This window comes from Cyprinus carpio, chromosome B10 (assembly GCF_018340385.1).
Source record: "Cyprinus carpio isolate SPL01 chromosome B10, ASM1834038v1, whole genome shotgun sequence".
In the NCBI taxonomy this organism is placed as follows: domain Eukaryota; kingdom Metazoa; phylum Chordata; class Actinopteri; order Cypriniformes; family Cyprinidae; genus Cyprinus; species Cyprinus carpio.
Genome location: NC_056606.1, coordinates 10,834,237 through 10,847,037, shown reverse-complemented (window position 1 = coordinate 10,847,037; position 12,801 = coordinate 10,834,237). Strand labels below are relative to the sequence as shown.

Here is a 12,801-nt window from a genome sequence, read left to right as displayed (position 1 = left end):
TATCTGAAGTCAGGGTAATGGCTTTGTGTTTACATGGTGAAATGAAATTGCACTATGTTGGATGACAGTAATTCTGCCCAGCCAGACAAGTTTAATATTCATCCCAAGATTATGAATAGAATATTTTATAGTGGTGAAGTGGCAAAACATCCACAGCACCTGTAGTAAGAGTCCATACATTGCAATTTATGTATAAAGGATGAGACCAGCATTGAATCGTTGTCAAGTTCATGTTGCATTTTCATGATAAGTAGGGTGCAATATCACAGATTGTAATATTACTTTTACCGTGGGTAGAAAAAGAGATGTTATACAAAGTAAACATTAATTTAATAATTTCTTTGGGCTTTAGTACAATATAAAAACTATAAAAATATAATAATTTTCTTGTAATATCAAACTTGCTATTTTTCCTAACACATTATATGGGCAATTATACATCAAAATAGCGGCATTTTTATTTCACATTAATTAGTATTAGTGTTTTATGGCTGGTTTATCCCTTTACATATCTATTTATGTAGCAAAACACCCTCAAACTGAAAATTAAATAGTTGGGAAGTCTGTCAATAACAGATCATATTTTACCCCCAGTACAAAATAAGAATTTATAATTTGCACAAAGAAAAAAAAAGCCTTTTTATACAATAAGGGAACTGTTTTTAAAGACAATTAAGCACATTTCATATTTAAATATGACGAAGATTAACAATAGAAATATGTTTATATATTTAAACAATTTTATTCAATACTTAAACTTCTTTTGACATAACCAGAGAATAAGAAACAATTACTAAATGTACATAAATTTTATATTATAATTCCAGTGATTAGTACAAAATTTTATCTTTTGCCTGAAATGCATTCATGAACCTCTGAAAAACCAGTCATGGTTTGTCCTCTGAAAAGCAATGGGCAATCATACATCCAGGATCATATTTGCATGACAAAACACATATTACATTTGTAGTTATAAAATCCAGCTCAGTTCTTTTTTTTCCATTCCATGTGGCCTACATCACTCTGTCTGCCTTGAAAGATTATATTATATTTCAACACAGTAAGTAAAGACAGGTGAATGCCAGGTATGGTGAGAGGATGGGGGAACCAGAGGAAAACCTGTGACATCTTTACTAAATGCAAAAGATTTAGTTTAATTACACAGGATGGAACAGTCTAGTAGTCTCCTTCGACGCTCCTCTACACTGGACGTCTACAGCCACAGGTACAAGGCAAGGGATTCTGGGAAAGAAGCCCAGAGGTCAGCAGGTGGCGTCGATAATATTGCCATCCATCTGGTGGCGATAAACTACTCGCGCTTTATGGGAAAAATAGACGGGACGTGCGGCGCTTTCCTCTCCGTCATGACCCCAGGAGACTGTCGGAGAGAAGCTAGGTTGCACCTCAACAGATGGCACTGTGAACGTAAACAGAGAGAGGAGATGAATGTTCAGTGTCGAGTATTGAAAGACGGTTTGATTTATAACTTCATTAGCAACATATCAGGACAAGATTTGGTAAACAAGGTGACTTACCAGGCGGAGGAGGGCACAGCCTGCTTTTACCCCGGTCTTTACAGCGTTTGTACCAAGGAAAACACTGCAAGACATTCTTACCCATGGTTTACACAATCTAGAGGTCTAAGGAGAGAGAACATAAAGTGTAAGATCTACTGACTGATGAACATGGACTTTCAGTGCCATTGTGTTTGTTTCTTCAAGCTTATCTCACTTCTCTGACTGGAACGTTAGCTGAGAGGTGAAAGCGGGAGATTGCTAATAATGGCTCAAAGAAACAAAGAGCTCATTCATCCTGAGAGGATTAATCCTCAGTCATGTCTGAGGCTTGCAACGGTGCTATATCACTTGAGCGGGGCTCATAGTTGTGTTCCCTGACCCACTTAGGAGGGCTGGGACAACCGGCCGAGAACAACCAGCTCTGACTCCACAATCAGTCACAAAGTCAGACTCAGGAAGGGAACCGCTATATAGCAACAGAACACTTTTGTTAAGTAAATAATGAGCAGCACCACCCGTGTATTTAGCAGAATGGGACAATGATTTATTTTGTCATATATAAATCGTTAAATTGCCCTGATGTGACAAATGTATTGTATTTACAATGAAATATCGTTAGTAAAACAAAATGTGCTACAAATGAACTTCCAGTTTTGCCAAATTTAGCAACCAGAGAAAGAATTTTTCAAAAATAAGTTAAAATGAATACAAATGTATTAAATTATATATATATATATATATCTAGATATATATATATATATATATATATATATATATATATATATATATATATATATATATATAATAAACAAATCAATGTTCTTTATACTTTTGAAAATTGTACAATGTTTTATTTGTATTTATTTATTTAGCAGACACTGTTATTAGCAAACAAATAAAAAATACTATTGGAAAAAATGTAGATGTAGATAAGATTTAAAAAAAAATATTTAATATATCGAAATAGCACATTCTTTAAATGTTTGTTTGCACAACTTAAAAATGTTTGATCTGGCCAACTGCAGAGTTAAAATATGGAATAAATATATAAATAATATTATTTTTATAATATAATAATAATTATTATCATTATTATTATATAATGATGATCATATTTATTGTTATTATTATTATTATAGTCAGGGGGTACAAAATTCAGGTTGTGGAACATTTGAATAAATTCATGTAAATAAATAAATATTTTATGTATGTATCCATATACATTTATAAAATAACTTATTTACATTTAATATATAATTTAGAATTTACAAAGTATATATATATATAATCGCAATATATATATATATATATATATATATATATATATATAAATATATATATATATATATATATATATATATATATATATATATTTTGGTAACTTTAGTTGTAATATCAAACTTGCTTGCTTGTTAGCACCATTCCTACTGCCTATAGATGCAAGAAAAAAGATTTGTAGTTCTATGAAGAGTATCTTACATAAAAAGGGAGGTTAATCCTTCATTTAAGAAAATCAAACCAGAGAGACTTGGCGCGCGCTGCACACGAACACGTCACAGATCAGATGAGTTCAAAGCCAGATAACCAAGAGCCCAGCATCAACATACTCAACATACATAATCATATTCTTTATAGCCTACAGCTTAGTAAAATGTTATTCTAATTAATAAACTCTTGAAATGCAGAGTAGATATGCAGTAATATATAAAGTATATTTCAGGTTAGCATAATAACTTTAACAGTATCTTATTGTAGGATAAATAAAAATATGCACGTTGGAGTAGCAGTATAGTTGGGCACAGAAGAGTGAGTAGTTGCTATTATTATGATAAGCACACTAAACATTAATGCATGATGCATCCATATTAAAAAGTTGTAAACATAATATTTGCCTACGTCACGCACTCCCATTTTAAACACTTCAATCACAAACTTTTGACAAACGTACCTGTAGAGGAACGAAGTGGCGCCGCGTGTCTTATCCAGTGATCTGTTGGATCTGCTGAGTTTGAAACTCTGGCTCCATGAGATTGCGCTCGTGCTGGTCCCTATAGAGATCGTGTTATGCCAGTGATCAGGTCGCATTCCCGGCGGATACTGATGCTGTACTGACTCTGCCCTTCTGTTCCGTTACCTCGGTTGCGTATTAAAGCTTTGATTGAGCGTGCGCGGAACGCAATGGGAAATTTCCACCGGCTGAGGCTTTAAATAACTAATCCTGCAAGCCACAACAAAAGCGCCTGACCTCAGAAGTGGCTGAGTACAATTTTCCTTTTTTCAGCATTTGCACTCAAAAAACAAATAAACCAACGGCAATAAAGCTGCTGTAAGTGAGTTTTTTTTGCCTGTAGTGTCTGACTGAAATATATGTCTGAGAAATTAAACTGTAGCCTAGGTTATATTATTATAATAGGAAGGGCTGCCAGGTCCTAGAAAAATTTCCAGCCCAAGGTTAACTCAAAAACCCACCCAAAAGGAATGAAAACTTTAGCCCATTTTTTGCCCTGTCCAATCACAGCTGACAGCTGCATTATCCCATAAATTCCCTTTAAAATAAACCTTTGATTCTATTTATTCTGTTTTGAATCTTAGCAAGACTTGTTTATATGCAGTAGCCTATGTGCATATTAAATTATTTAATCTGTATTTTCTTTTTTTTTTCTTTTACCCTTTTCAGCACTTTTAATGATAAAATGTAAAATTAGGGCTGGGTGATATGGCCAGAAATATTATGACTTTTTTCCCCCCATATCATATCAATATTTATCAAAATATTCATTTTCATCAAAATATTCATTCATTCACCATTATTATGGAAGGAAATGCTTTGAGAATGCATGTAAACACACACACACACACACACACACACACACACACACACATATATATATATATATATATATATATATATATATATATTTTTTTTTTTTCATAAATTCTTTCAAGCCAACAATTTTTTCATGAAATCCGAGAACTTTCTGACCCTAACGCAACTACCACATTCAGGACTCAGAAAGGCAGTAAGGACATCGTTAAAATAGTTCATGTGACATCAGTGGTTCAACCTTAATTTTATGAGGTTACGAGAATACTTTTGTGTGTTTGCTTGGATCCACAGAAATCATTTACAACAGTGCATGGGAAAAGTGTGTATAGTTTTGTAATGAAATAATGGGAGAATATCACAATGCATGGGAGAATGCACTATAAATGACTAAACAGCATGCTACACATTGACCATTTAAAAAAAATTTATTTTAGAATTTTATAAGTAGTGAGAGGTGTTTGTACAGTAATAAGAACATTTTTACAAAGAGCTTCTTATGATAAATGTACACAAATCACTAAAATACTAAAAATGCAAACACATTTTACAAAGGACCAACATTACAATAAGCATTTCGTTTTTAAAAATAGTTCCACCTTTTTTCACCATCTTACAGACCTTAGGTTAGACACCATTACTGAATTTATCATGTATGAAAACGAGGCTGTGAGGGACAGACTTACCAGCTTTACAATGGCACGCACTGTATAAAGATCCTAATAAAGGGTTCCAAAAGGGGGTTTTCACAGCGATGCCGAATTTTGGTTCCCCAAAGAACCTTTAAGTGAACAGTTCTTAAAAGAACCATTTTTTTTCTTAGTGTGAAGAACATTTGAATAATCTAAAGAACCCTGTTCCACGGCGAAGAACCTTTTGTGGAATGAAAAGGTTCCATAGATGGTAAAGGTTCTTCGTGGAACCACTGATGCAATAAAGAACCTTTATTTTTAAGAGTGCAGTTCATGTAATTTTCAGAACTTTCAAAACCGCTTTGTCTTCCGAAAAAAAAAAAGATGTTGTGTCAGCTGAACAATATTGTTAAACAACAGTAAAACCAATAGAACGCACTGTACTTCTATCCCTACTATAGCCTTGTTTTCATTCCAGTCAAAAATGAAATATGGTGCTACCCCGACTAAGGTCTATAGGTTGATCCAGTTAAAAAGGACTGAATAAACATAACTACAAAAGCATGGATAAAAAAATCTGATGTTGAATAAATGCACAATTTGTAAAACTGCTGAGAACATGGCACTGCTTGTATTGACATATCGGCACTATTTGGTTCTTTGTATGTGACCTATTGCTATGGCTATTCACATTACATTCACCATGCTCTTTTTTTTTTAGGCTGCTCAAACCCACACGCTACCCTTTCCCTCACTCTCTCCTGCCTCCTGCTGGCCACAGCAGCCCCCCAGGCCTCGATGATGTGATGCAGGAAGGTTCTTGTAGACGGCACGGCTGTAGGGGATGAAGCACAGGCCCAGCTGGAGGTGGCGTGCCATCCTGCAGTAAGCGGCCAGAGCCAGAACCAGGAGCGGAGCCAGCAGCAGGAACCCCACCACCAGTAACGCCACACATCCTCCATCATCCAAGAGATCTGAACAGTAGACGGAAGTACCATGGCGCTGAACCTTTGGAACAGGCAGGGAGAAGGGCAAGAAAAGGAGCTAGTTAGGAAGATTTCACAAGAGAGGGAGGGAGTACTGTAAAAAGTGTGTCTGGTATATATTGTCAGTTCAGATAAGAGCAGGATTACATTGACCAGCGATAAGAAAATTAATAAAAACATCCACATATGGTGAAGCAGTGGGAGTTAACTGAGGCAGCTCAGCTGGAGACAGCTAACTGATCACTGACGCATGGAAATGATAAAGAGAGGATCATGTGACAGAGTTATTTCCTCTATTATTTCCTCTTCTCACCCAGGTGATTTGTGTTAGTTGAACTGAACTCTGGGAAGTTTAGTCATCAGTGCTATGACACTAGAGAAATCTAAGCTGTTTTAATTTCTTTTGGATGAAGAGAGATGAAATTTGGGGTGGAATCACAGTATATGAGGACAAGTAGGCTACAGAAAAAAAGATTCAAATATAATAACACAGGTATCAATATACACTGACTTTCAAAAGTTTGGGGTCAGTGCTCATTAAATTGACAATAAACACTTTTATAATGTTACAAAATATTTATATTAAAACAAATGCTGTTCATGTGAACTTTCTATTCATTAAACAATCCTGAAAAAATGTATCACGGTTTCCAGAAAAAAAAAAATTAACCACAAAATCAGCATAATAGAATGAATTCTGAAGGATCACGTGACACTGAAGACTGGAGTAATGATGCTGAAAACTCAGCATTTCATCACAAGAATAAATTACATTTTAAAATTATATATTATATATATATTAAAAAAATCATAATCGGAATCGACATTAAAAAGTTAGATTGGATTGGATATTAACTTTTAGACAACGTTACTTATTTGGTACGTAACTTTGACAGAACTTACCGTTGAATGGCAGAGGAAGCCAAAAGCGACCATGACGAGCGAAGGCAAGAGGATGAGGCCGAAGATAAACGCAGCCAGACACACATTGAGCGCGGCGATGATCAGATTCTGTGCTGTAACCAGAACAGAACAAGCCCAACAGTCCAGAGAGCCCCTCAGCTCCAGAGGAGACTCGTTCAGCGCACTGCCTGCTATCGAGTACGGAGGAGGAACCACCACACCTGAGCTGGACACGTTTGCTGGAGTACTGGAGGAGACGGAGCCGGTGTGATGGAGGCGCGGGTGAGGGGAGTCGAGCTCCACTCGGTCCGTGGCGGTCTGCAGGGACACGGGCTTCTCCAAGGTACCGTTACGGGGAAGACTCATCTTGCCGTTCATCAGTCTTTGAACTATGAATGTATAGTTTTTGGCTGGCAAAAAAAAAAAAAAAAAAGAAAAAAAAAAAAAAAAAAAAAAAAAAGAAAGATATAATAAATGAATGAACTGGCTATTGTAAATTGGCCACAGACAGTGATAAATATCATGTCTTTCCAAACCTAAGACCTTCATTCATCAACGCAAATCAATATAAGTTAAAGGGTTAGTTCACCCAAAAATGAAAATTCTGTCATTAATTACTCATCCTCATGTCTTTCCAAACCTAAGACCTTCATTCATCTTCGGAACACAAATTAAGATATGTTGGAGCTGAGAGCTGTCTGACCCTGCATAGACAGCAACTGAAATGTTCCCAGACCCAGAAATATAGTAAGGACAAACCCCAAAAAGTAATCATGTTTAAGTTCAGGGGAAAATGCGCAAATGCGTCGTGGTACTCCCCAAAATGGCAGAAGATGGTAACTCGGGGAGAAGAATTGTTGAATAATTATTATTTATTTTTTTTGCACACAAAAAGTATTCTCGTAGCTTGGCACTTATGTCACATGGACAGTTTATCTACATCCTTACTACATTTCTGGGTCTGGGAACATTTCAGTTGAGTTGCTGTATATGCAGGGTTAGAGAGCTCTCAGATTTCATCAAAAAATATCTTAATTTGTGTTCTGAAAATGAACGAAGGTCTTACAGGTTTGGAACGACACGAGGGTGAGTGATTAATGACAGAATTTTCAGTTTTGGGTGAACTATCCTATTAATCTCAGTGAACAGTAGCCTAGCTGTTTGTGACATAATGTTGATTACCGCAAAGAAGTTCTTTAAAGAAATCAAAAGATTGAGATATTTAAATATAAAAGTAAATGTGGCCCATTTTGGAAAGATTTAAAAGTGAAGCTTATAATTTTATAAAAACAGTTAGGCCTACATTAATTCATCTTTTAAAACTTGTGTATTATTTGAGCTGTAAAGCTGTTTAAATTATGTTTACAGTCATTTTATTACTTGTAAGTTATTTTTTTACACTAAAATGTTAACACATCTTGTAGCCACACTAGAAACAAAAGACAAAAAGTGTGGACTATATTTCTCTAAAAAGGTCTGGTAAAATGTAGAGAAAGCAAATGGTGATAACTAACACAGAAGATCAGGAAATGAAGCGGCTGACCCCACCCTGATCTCCAGGATGACCAAAAAATACAATACAATAACTTTGGAATGGCTCATCAGGAAACTCTGAATGCTAACCAGACCACAAATACTATAAAACAGCAGAATCCTAAAAGAGCAAACAGTCATAAATAGTCTTTAACCGCTTGTTACAGATCCACAATAACCATTCAAGCAAGTGAATGTCAGGAAAATATATATATATATATATCTTTATTTATTTATTTATTTATACAGGTTAGTCCCTTTGATCGATAAAACACATTGAGTAGTATAAGGACAGATGTTAGAGCACAGATCATCTACATGTTTTAGATTGTGACTTCAGAATTCTGAGGTCACATGCTTGCTTATTCTTTCTAGGAACAAGTCCTCTGCTTATCCTTGTTTATTTGGATTGGGCCCAATTTTTGGTGAATACAAGTATGATTTCACGCTTCCATTAATAGTTCTGATGCTATCAAGACCTTGATTTAAAAACCTTTCCCACACAGTCACCTTTTAAACTCTTAAAGGAGCAATTTGCTGTGACCTTAAGGAAGTTTTCAATGCCCTGTATCACTTAAGTGTTTATTAAAGTGACAGTAATTACCAAAAGACTCATTTATATTTTTACACTTATAAAATTATAAGTGGTGGTAAATTATTTTAATTTTATTTGATTATTTATTTAGATATATACATATTCATATTATTAATATTAAACAATTTAGGTGTTTAGATATAAATAGATACATTTGCCAAGATTAAATCATCTTCATGACTAATCTTACATTCTGATTCAAGGTTCAGAATATCAGGAAATTCCACAAAATTTATAAACAAAGGGCGTTTTGACAGGACATAGAGAGTCTTAAGGGAATTAAGGTCAGTATATCTAGCAGAACAGAGCCCAGACTGAACTAAACTATGAAATAAGTTCAAACAGTGTTTATCACTGGTGTATCGAAAATTAAGAATGTATTTAATCTCGGTCCAAGATACCAGGCCTTAATGCTTCTTACTAAAAGACCTTTGCAATCTATTTATTCAAAGCCTGAATGATTTAAAGGCCACAGTTTATATGTGCATATTTAATTTTTTATGGATTTTTTATTAAATGGATGTTTTAATCTTTTTGAAAGAATCTCTTATGCTATCCAAGACTGTATTTATTTGATCACAAATACAGTATTGTGAAACATTATTACTATTTAAAATAATGGTTTTCTATTTTAATAAATTTTAAAATGTAATTTATTCCTGTGATGCAAAGCTGAATTTTCAACAACACCACTCCAACATCACATTACATAAAACAAATCAAAAAAAAAATCTTACTTTTTTTTTTACAGTTTGACATAAAGAAAAAAACCAAAAACCTAAAAGGCATTTACATGAAACAGTGTTATATGCATAAATTCAAACCCAATCCAAAGTCTAAAATCTTCTATACTTACATTAGAGTAATAAAGTTGGTCGTCCGATCCCTCAAACACCACCTTTCCTCCTGCAGAAAAATTTCCTTTACTTGTTATATAATTTCCTTTCCCCAATGAATCCTTCACACTGGCTGAGATGATTATTCCAGTCTATAATTTATTCATCTAGATTTCATGTCCACCTGTAGAATCTCCATCGGCTCTGTGTGAAACTGAACTCTGTGGAAGGCTCACTCCTCTATTTCAGCCCTTTCTCTTCCTCCTTTCCTGCTCCGCTCTTTCCTTCCTTTGACGAAGATGTCCTGCCTTGGTAACTCGGTTATATCTCTGCGTCCACACTTCTCTTTCTGGCCTCCCGCTGCTCTGGCTGGGGCATTTAGGATTGTGGGGTGTTGGGTAGTGGGGGCGTAGTCTTATCCAGGAGATTTTTTTTTGCCCAATAAGATGGATGACCTGGACTCCCTTTGGAGCTACACACTCCACAAAAGAGTGTTTTGCACATTACTCTGAACAAAATAGGTGTACTTTGAAACAATTTTCACTCAGAAATAGTTAGTAAATTTAATTTCTTATGTTGTGGCAGATCTTTAGAGGCATGTCATACAAAACTGACATTTCATAGTTTAACTATAGAAGTTCCTGAAAGGAAAGCATCTTATTAATGCAGTATTTGGTGTTTGGTGTAAACGGGCAGCTTGAATGATCGACTTGGATCACTTTCAAAAAAAAAAACCCTGCCCATTACATAACCCTGGTTTTTACATCACAAGCTCTGTATTTTCATCACAGTCTGAGAAAACCAGACCCTCTGGTCTAAAATCAGACATCTCAAGCACAATAGAAGAACTCAGATATCCTGAGGAAAATATATAACATGATTAAGAGGAATATCAAAAAACTGTGAAATCTGAAAGAGACTGGAGAAAATCCCAGTGGCACAGAAAGAGATCAAGAAGGCTTTCTCTCTTGAGTTACAAAAATATGAAATACTGTATATAAGAGTTACTAAAGGCTTTATGTAGGTCTGTATCACTAAAACATTTGGCTGCAGCTACAGCGGGGGAGTTGATGCCTGTTTAATATCTCTCAGAACGTGTCAGAGCTGTCAGGGCACAGGGGGCTGTTGGGATGTTTTTTTTGGAGATTTCAGCAGACGTGATGTAGATTGGCTGTTTTTGAATGAGATACTGGAGGTTTTTGCTTCAGGATCCAAAATGAAATGCCCAAATTGTGGTGAAAATGTTGGTAACACTTTAGGGAACAATTTTTACTTTTAAAGGGTTACTTCACCCAAAAATGAAAATTTTGTCATTATTCACTTTCTGAACAGTAGATGGAAATACTATGGCGCTGAATGAAAATGAAAATAAGTCATTATACCCCCATATCGTTTCAAACCCATAAAAGCTTTGTTCGTCTTCGGAACACAATTTAAGATATTTTGGATGAAAACAGGGAGGCTTGTGACTGTCTCATAGACTGCTAAATAAATAACAATGTCAAGGTCTAGAAAAGTATGAAAAGCATCGTCAGAATAGGCCATCAGTGCTTCAACTGTAACGTTATGAAGCGACGGGAATACTTTTTGCATACGAAGAAAACAAAAATAAAGATTTTATTCAACAATTCCTCTCCTCTGTGTCTCTCCAAATCAGTGTAACACCATTTTGGAAAATCTGAGCTGTACGCAGGCGGCGTACGCTCTTCTATATCAGCCGCGCCACAAGGATAAATTTTATACGTGTATTTACTCTTTGGTTTGAAAGCAAATAGTGCATCGACGCAGCGCGGCTGACACAGAAGAGTCTGATTTAAAGAGACACAGAGGAAAGGAATTGTTGAATACAGTTATTTTTGTTTTCTTTGCGTACAAAAAGTATTCTCGTCGCTTCATAACGTTACGGCTGAATCACTGATGGCAGATGGACTATTCTGACGAATCTTTTCATAATTTCCTGGACCTTGACACTGTTATTTGTCTATGGGATAGTCTCAAGCCTCCCTGTTTTCATCCAAAATATCTTAAATTGTGTTTGAAGACGAACAAAGCTTTTACGGGTTTGGAACGACATGGGGGTAAGTGATTAATGATAAAATTTTCATTTTGGGATGGAGTATCCCTTTAACTAGTTGCTTATGTCAATTAATAACATATTGGCTGTTTATTAGTGCTTATAAAGAACATATTCTGCATGACCATATTCTACATCCCTAATCCTACCCAATACCTAAACGTTACAACTAATAAGCAACAAATTATTAGTTTATTGAGGCAAAAATCATAGTTAATGGTTTTTTATACTGAGAATTGGACCTTATAAAATAAAATAAATTAAATCAAAATCTTAAAAAAAAAAAATCTGCAAATTATATAGTATATTATGTTATGTTTATTATATTATATAAACTGAATACATGATGTTAAGTCCTTAAACTATAACATAATACCTCTATATATCAACACACCAATCTACAAAAATAAATAAATAAATCAAAAATAATAAAAAATAAAAAAAAAAAAATATAATATTATAATATAACAAAATACAATATAATATAATATAATATAATATAATATAATATAATATAATATAATATAATAATATAATATAATATAATATAATATGCCATTTTCTCTTTCCTTGTGAAGTCTATTTATTTTGCTGTCCATACTATGCACCATTGTATGGTTACTTGCACGTAATTATTTGCATTTAGCATAATTTTGTTTGCAGCTGTCGGTGATGTTATCAGAACTGATAAACATTTTCAGGTCATGACCCACCGGTTGAGAATGACTGTGATAGAGTGAACTGGATAAGATATTGAGTTAACAGAGGTGAAAACAGGATGACTTTATCTGTGAGCAAATAAACAGTTTACAGTTGTTTATTTATTTATTCAGAGCAGTGGCGATATGGAAAGGGAGATTAAAAGGGTGCTGGTGAAATATACATGTTAAGTGTGGAGGGA

The 12,801-nt window shown here is 34.7% G+C and overlaps 1 protein-coding gene across 2 annotated transcripts; it reads right to left on the bottom strand.

Annotated features, from left to right (window-relative positions):
- Nucleotides 1–4,653: 4,653 nt before the first annotated feature.
- LOC109065435 (transmembrane protein 88-like) lies at nucleotides 4,654–10,206 on the bottom strand. Of its 2 annotated transcripts, XM_019082417.2 has the most exons (4): nucleotides 10,011–10,206; nucleotides 9,847–9,896; nucleotides 6,863–7,272; nucleotides 4,654–5,981 (listed from the first exon to the last, which is right to left on the bottom strand). In XM_019082417.2, exons 3-4 carry the CDS (start codon nucleotides 7,238–7,240, stop codon nucleotides 5,700–5,702), a joined length of 660 nt encoding a protein of 219 aa, XP_018937962.1. In that variant the 5' UTR covers nucleotides 7,241–7,272; nucleotides 9,847–9,896; nucleotides 10,011–10,206; the 3' UTR covers nucleotides 4,654–5,699. The 2 variants fall into 2 exon arrangements, with proteins under 2 accessions (XP_018937962.1, XP_018937961.1); XM_019082416.2 differs by having other exon boundaries at nucleotides 9,847–10,206.
- Between the last annotated feature and the right edge of the window lie 2,595 nt (nucleotides 10,207–12,801).

Coding starts and splice junctions, on each gene's coding strand:
- LOC109065435 (XM_019082416.2), bottom strand. CDS start 7,240: ATGAACGGCAAGATGAGTCTTCCCCGTAACGGTACCTTGGAGAAGCCC. Junction 5,982..6,862: donor GCTTCCTCTGCCATTCAACG/GTAAGTTCTGTC, acceptor CCTGTTCCAAAG/GTTCAGCGCCATGGTACTTC.